Raw genomic sequence first — 7,713 nt, forward strand, 5'->3', positions numbered from 1 at the left:
TCAAAAAACTGGAGACAACTGTTACCGGCTTTGCCAGGCAACTATAATAGGATTACCATCTAATATTTCAGCCTGGGTCAAACGGGATTGGGCAACCTGCTAGTTCCCATATTGCAGCTTCATCTCAGATTCGGTTTATGATCGTCGGCACCGGTAGTTCCTTTTTGTTGAAGATTCTTCTGTTGCGTTCTAGCCAAATTTCCAAAAAGATTAATGTTGCTAGCGCCTGCACACCTTTTGCTCGGGTTGCATCAGTGCAATGGTTATTAAGTCCCTATAGCCATTCGACGAAAGTAGTCTCCATGTTCCATGTCGAGGGCAGCAATGATCGCTGTCCTGCCATCGTGGCAATGGCTTCCCACACCTTTCGAGACCAAGAACATTCAGAAAGAAGGTGCACGGCTGTTTCTAGACAATGCATGCATAATGGAAAGAAATAATTATTCTCCCATCCTCTCCTTAGAAGCACATCCGCAGTGAGGATTTTGTGTTGCATGGCCATCCAGAGGAACAGCTTGCATTTGGCAGGAGCCCAACTTCGCCATACTGTGTTGTAAATATCGGATTTGACCATCCCCTCGAACTGGAAGTGGTAGGCTGAGCTGGATGTGTATAAGCCATTGTTGGTCAGCTTCCAAGTGATGGAATCGCTAACAGAGGGGTTTAGCACAATTTGCTCCAATAATGCAAATAGCTGAATGAATTCTTCAGTCATATCATCTCGCCATTGTCGCTCGAGATCATGCAGCCAATTATCCCGTAAAAGAGCATCGCAGACAGTTCTTCCTTTCCGTGAAGAGGCAGCAAACAACGCTGGCGCAACATCCCGTGGCGCCATGCCGTCCAGCCATGCGTCTTTCTAGAACAATGCGGTCTTGCCATCACCGATGGTCACTCGCGTGGCGCTTGCAAAGACCGTGAAGTCCTCATCATCGCAAGGGCCATATGCGCCAATGATTGGAATTTTTGATGTGGTCCATATGATCCAAATCCATCTCAACCTGAGAGCCCGTGCAAATTTTTCCATGTCCTGCAGGCCAAGCCCACCTAGATGCTTTGGGCGGCATACCACATCCCATCTGACTCTGCATTGCCCTCCATTGCACTTATCCTCCGCATTCCAGAACCAAGCCCGTGTTCGCTGATCGAGCCATTTGAGCAGCCATTTTGGGGTTTTATGAGATGATAGCATATATACTGGGAGGGATTGTAGGACGGCCTTTGCGAGAAGTAACATATCTCCTTTGGACATGAGTTTTCCTTTCCAACCGGCCATCCTTGTGTCAACTTTTGACATGAAATTGAGATAGTGGATCTTATGAAGCTTCTTGATGGAGAGTGTCATCCCAAGATAGGTGCAAGGAAACGTGCCAGTGGGTACTCCTAGTGGAGACAACACCTCCTGTAGGTCCAAGTTGTCACATCGTATTGGCAATGTGACACTCTTTGCATAATTGGTCTTTAGGCCAGTTACTTCCTGAAAGGTTTCTAAGATGTAGCCCACCATCCTCATGTCGTCTTGTATTGGGTTTACAAAGAGGGCCAAGTCATCCGCATAAAGTGATGTTCTCATTGTGGCCGCTCGGCCGCGAAGCTTAGAGATCAAGCCTTGTTTTGTTGCCATGTCAAAAATTCTGTGCAAAGGCTCCATGGCGATGATAAATAGAAAAGGTGACAGTGGGTCGCTTTGCCTGAACCCGCACTTGTGCCAGATTCGTTCCATTGGCACACCATTAACCAAGACCATCGATGAGGAGGAGGAGAGGATTAGGGCAATCCATTCACACCAACGAGCCCCAAAACCCATAGCTCTCATGATGCCCTGAATGTACGGCCAGGACACAGAGTCAAACGCCTTTGCCAAGTCAAGTTTGAGCAATACCGAGGGCACATGTGCTCGATGAAAGTGCATAGATGAAATTTTCTTGTATACAGCGCCCGCTGATGAACGCGCTTTGGCATTTAGAAATTAGCGCAGGCAGCCTTGGGGCTAATCTCCTAGAAAGAACTTTCATGATGACCTTCATAAGGCTGTGTATTAGACTGATTGAGCGGTAGTCTCCAATCCCCACTAGATCCTTTTTCTTTGGGATCAGCACAATTAATGCATCATTGATTTTGTGCAGTGACCGAGCATTAAGATTAAACAGCCTCTGGAAGACAAGGAGCAGATGCTCCTTAATGATATCCCAGCAAGCACGATAGAATGCACCCGAGAAGCCATCCGGACCGGGCGCTTTGTCAGTTGGCATGCCCCAAATTGCCTCTTTTATTTCCTCCATTGTGAAGTTTTGATCAAGCTCTTGGACATTTGCCAGATTGATATTGAGGAAGTCCCAACAGAAAGCGGATGAAATTTCGCTTGGAGTTCCTAGGACTCCTGAGAAATGCTCACCAACCGCCTTAAGGATACCTTCCTGATCACTTAGCGGCGCTCCATGGATCGTCCACAAAATGAATTGCACGAGAACGAGCATATTGTCATGCAGAGGCCGTGTACTCCCCTTTTCAAAAAGTAAATAAATAATACAACTAAGAAAAATCATCAAGGCAAATCCAAGTAAAACATAATCGCACACAATAAAAAGGTACAAATATAATCCGTTACAGTATTCAAATGACGAATTTAGCAGTCAGACTGACACTGTGAATGCAGTAATGTATGCACACTTACAGGACAGTTTAATGTTAAAAAACCACTGGATAATCAAGTCGAAAGGCAAGTTGTTAGCTGGTACTAGCAGAATGGCCATGTCAGGTTGCTGGGTTGCCGGAGGTGCCACTGGCACCGGAGAGGAAGACCCGACGGAGATGGTGCTTGCCGGCGTAGTGCTCCTGGACGTTGAGCTCACCTGAGATGAGCACGTCGCAGATCTCGCAACGCACGTTTATCTCACCGGCGGTGCCACTGGCACCGGAGACGAAGACCCGATGGAGGTGGTGCTTGCCGGCGTAGTGCTCCTGGACGTTGAGCTTGCCTGAGAGGACCACGTCGCACATCTCGCACCGCACGTTTACCTCACCGGCGGCGTTGGCCACCTTGTTCCGGTGCTTCCTCCCCTCCTCGTGCTGCCTGAGGTTGAACGCCGTCATGCACCGCACACCGCAGACGCGGCAAACGATGGAGGTCGTGTTGCCTGCCGCCGGGTTGGCTGGGGACCTTGGGTGAAGCGGCGGCTTGGAGCTGGTAGTCACCTGCGGAGGCGGCGTTCTGGCGGCCGTTGGCGTAGCGTGCGGCAGTGGCCTCTGCTTCTGGAGTGGGAGCGCCTGCGCTGGCGGCGCCCGCGGTTGCTGTGCCTGCGCCGGCGCTGCCACGTACTGCATCTGCGGTTGCTGCTCCTGGTATTGCTGCCTCGCCGGTGCCAGCGCCTGGAACTGGTTCTGCGGCAGCTGTCGAACGCCGGAGACAGCAGGAGGTGGCCAGGTTGCTTGCCTCTTTGTCCCTGCGCGATGCGCAGGCGCAGCTGGAGGAAGTGATGCTGGATTCTGTACCTGAAGAGGGAAAAGAAAACATGATCACTGGCATGCAACTGTACAACCGATGCAGGTAAATAACGAGACCATTCATAGGAATCTTGAGAGCACAGACCAAGTGTAGCAGGAAATTTACTGGAGTAATTCTTCTTCTGAAACCAAATTTACGTAGCAGGAAATGTGATGTATACAAACAGGAGTTTATACATGTCAAGTGTAGTAGTTTTCTAACCACAAAATTTCCACCTACCTTGTGTTTTAATGACGAACTTATCATTAAACATCACTAGATTAAAGAGGAAATTAACAGGATCTCAACTAGCCATCAATGGAATAGATGCAGTAGAATTACGAACTGTGGCTTTCTTTGAAATAAATAGAACTATCTTTCATACAGTGGCTGTTTTAAATAGAACTATCTTTCATACAGTGGCTGTTTCAATCAGAAAGCACCGATGCCTAGAGGTAGTTCTATCATCCCCTCTCAACTATGTCTCCGAAATGTGCAGAAGTTTGCGTTATTCAGAAATTTTTGTTCCAGTATTTCAAGCAACAAGGATAGCATTGTTGGGAAAACTTGTTTTCTTCACACTGTTTGTGAACACTTAATTGCGACAAAAAAATCATGCAAAGACAGAAAAAAAAATCCATATCAATTGTTGATTTTGGGGATGAAAAGACTAGGCTAAAATTGTGTACTTCCGGAGCTCAACAAATGCATTTTCCTGACAAATACTGTACCATCCTAGAACGAGAATAATTTTTTATTTGGCAAACCAACAACTATGTGCAGCAGAGAAACAAGTAAGCAAAAAAGAACTTCTGAACAATCACCAAGCTGGCCTTCCTTACCGTGCAGAGAACACAATTATACAATGTGCCAGTTTCAAAACATGCTAAAGTACCTCTGAAACAAAAAAAATGCTAAAGCAGAAGAGAAAGTGACGACGATTTGTGACTCACTGGTAGAGGAGCCTGGTGATCTGCGCCGCCGGAAGCGCGGCGAGCCCTGATCCGAAGCTTTTGGCGCTCGATAGCGTTGTCCAGGGTGATGTCCGCGGCCGTGTAGTCTTCTTCTTGGTCGCTGTGGACCTGGCATGGTCGAGCAACATCGACATTGTGTGCTTTGAGGACCTGACGAATCGGCATTGCAGGAAACAAAGCATTTCAGTTCAGGAACTCAAAAAGGACGTGGAGCAGTGAGGAGGAGAGTTTGAAAGCAGAAAGGGATTATGATTTGACACTGCTACTCACCGTAGGAGCTTTGATCTGAAGCCTGCTGCGCTGGGTAGCGTTCATCCGGATGTCCATGGAGTCTTCTTGGTCGCCGTGAACCCGACGTGATGCAGGGACGTCGACGGCCGCTTCGTCTTCCTCTTTGATAGCCTGATCGATCGGCAATGGAGGAACTAACTATATCGGCGACTCAAAGTGGAAGTGGAGCTAGCAGTGATGGGAAGGTCAGTCCGAATGAATATGGTTGAGTGGGAGCGAATGGATTGAAAAATTAATGGAGAAAGCGAAAGGGGATCATCGAGAGTTGGTTGGTTCACCTGGCCTTAATTACAAGCTCCCCAAAAGATCTAAAAGATGAGATGCCGCACTCAGATCACGAGGTTAATTCAGTGACGGTCACTTTGCTCAATATATTCAAGAATGCCCGATTTATGGTCTTTTTCTCGCATAGTGATCTAAACGCTCTTATATTACTATAGTTTATGGAGGGAGTACGTTGTATTCTGCTGATGTGGCATATACTTTGACTTGTTGACCGCCTCCGAGGTGACAGCGTGGCAAATAGACGGGTCTTCTGTAAAGGTCCAACTTATCTTTTTTAATCAATAAGGAGAACACTCCCCGGCTCCATATAACTGAAGCCCGCGAAGTCCACAAGTGAGTCCACCACGACCCAAGGGCTAGCATGGGCTGCGGGGAGGTGCTCTGGCCTTATTGGGCTAGGCTCACCAAGTCCTCAAAAGCCCATGTGGCTAGGGAAGGCAAAAAAAAAGGAGTCCTAGTAGGAATAGGATTGGACTTGGAGTCCAAGTCCTCTCCCCCTTAGAGGCGCCCTAGGGCTTGGAGGGGCTGTTTCCCATGCCCCTCCACCTATATATAGAGGAGAGGGGCACCCCAAGAGGACACACCAAGCCCTTGGCGCCCCTCTCTCTCCCGTTACTTCGTAGTTCCACTGCCTTGTCCCGGCGACTCTTAGAGAAGCGCTGTCGGTGCTCCACCACCACCATCACCACTACGCCCTCGTGTTGGTTGTGATCCCATCTACTTCTCCTCTCCCTCTTGCTGGATCAAGAAGGAGGAGACATCATCGAGTCGCACGTGTGCTAAACTCGGAGGTGTCGTCCGTTCGGCACTAGATCGGTTGGATCATGATCGGATTGCGAAGAGTATGACTACATCAACCACGTGATAAACGCTTCCGCTTAACAATCTACAAGGGTATGTAGATGCTCTCCCCCTCTCGTAGCTATGCATCTCCATGGATAGATCTTGCGTGTGTGTAGAACTTTTTATGTTTTCGATGCAACGTTCCCCAACAGTGGCATCTGAGCCAGGTCTATACGTAGATGATATGCACGAGTAGAACACAAAGGAGTTGTGGGCGGTGATGGTCATACTGCTTACCACCAACGTGTTATTTTGATTCGACGGCATTGTGGGATGAAGCGGCCCAGACCAACCTTACATGTCCACGCACATGAGACCGGTTCCACCGACTGACATGCAACTTGTTTTGCATAAAGGTGGCTGGCGGGTGTCTGTTTCTCCTACTTTAGTTGAATTGAATTTGACTACAACCGGTACTTGAAGAAGGTTAAAACAGCAAACTTGATAATCACCGTTGTGGTTTTTGCGTAGTTAAGAACGGTTCTTGGTAGAAGCCTGTAGCAGCCACGTAAAACTTGCAACAACAAAGTAGAGGACGTCTAACTTGTTTTTGCAGGGCATGTTGTGATGTGATATGGTCAAGACGTGATGTGATATACGTTGTTGTATGAGATGATCATGTTTTGTAATATCAACAACTGGCGGGAGCCTTAGGGTTTTCTCTTAATTATTGTATGAAATGCAAGCGCTATGTAATTGATTTATTTTATCGCTATGCATTACCAATAGTTGTAGAAGCAATAGTTAGCGAGACGACCCCGACGCAACGATTGAGATCAAGGTGTCGAGCCGGTGACGATGGAGATGATACCGATGCTTTGGAAATGGAGATCAAAAGCACAAGATGATGGCCATATCATGTCACATATTTTGATTGCATGTGATGTTTATCCTTTATGCATCTTATTTTGCTTAGAACGACGGTAGCATTATAAGATGATCCCTTCACTTAATTTCAAGATAAAAGTGTTCTCCCTGAGTATGCACCATTGCCAAAGTTCGTCGTTTCGAAGCACCTCGTGATGATCGGGTGCGATAGACTCTACGTTCACATACAACGGGTGTAAGACAGTTTTGCACATGCAAAATACTTGTGTTAAACTTGACGAGTCTAGCATGTACAAACATGGTCTCGGAACACTGGAGACCGAAAGGTCGAAGATGAGTCATATAGTAGATATGGTCGAGATAGATATGTTCACCATTGATGACTACCCCATCTCACGTGATGATCGGACATGGGTTAGTTGATTTGGGTCATGTATCACTTAGATAACTTGAGGGATGTTAATTTAAGTGGGAGTTCACTAGTAATTTGATTAACTGAACTTAATTTATCATGAACTTAGTCTTAATAGTTTTTGCATATCTATGTTGTAGATCAATGGTCCGTGTTGCCGTTCCCTTGAATTTTTGATACGTTCCTAGAGAAAACGAAGTTGAAAGATGATGGTAGCAATAATGCAGACCGGGTCTGTGGTCTGAGGATTATCCTTATTGCTGCACAGAAGAATTATTTCCTTGATGCACCGCTAGATGACAGACCTGTTGCAGGAGCTGATACAGACGTTATTAACTTTTGGCAAGCTCATGATGACTACTTGATAGTTTAGTGCGACATGCTTTATGGCTTAGAATCGGGGCTCCAAAGACGTTTTAAATGCCATGGAACATATGAGATGTTCCCAGAGTTGAAATTGGTATTTCAGGCTCACGCACGTGTTGATAGGTATGTGACCTCTGACAAGTACTTTGCCTACAAGATGGAGGAGAATAGCTAAACCAGTGAGCATGTGTTCAGTATGTCTGGGTACTACAATCGCTTGAATCAAGTGG

General features: G+C 46.9%; 1 protein-coding gene across 1 annotated transcript; it reads right to left on the reverse strand.

Moving 5' to 3' along the window:
* Positions 1–2,571: 2,571 nt before the first annotated feature.
* On the reverse strand, positions 2,572–5,056 carry LOC123167700 (zinc finger RNA-binding protein). Its single transcript, XM_044585558.1, has 3 exons — positions 4,729–5,056; positions 4,438–4,608; positions 2,572–3,492 (listed from the first exon to the last, which is right to left on the reverse strand). Exons 1-3 carry the CDS (start codon positions 4,783–4,785, stop codon positions 2,755–2,757), a joined length of 966 nt encoding a protein of 321 aa, XP_044441493.1. The 5' UTR covers positions 4,786–5,056; the 3' UTR covers positions 2,572–2,754.
* Positions 5,057–7,713: the final 2,657 nt, after the last annotated feature.

This window comes from Triticum aestivum, chromosome 1D, assembly GCF_018294505.1.
Source record: "Triticum aestivum cultivar Chinese Spring chromosome 1D, IWGSC CS RefSeq v2.1, whole genome shotgun sequence".
Taxonomy (NCBI): domain Eukaryota; kingdom Viridiplantae; phylum Streptophyta; class Magnoliopsida; order Poales; family Poaceae; genus Triticum; species Triticum aestivum.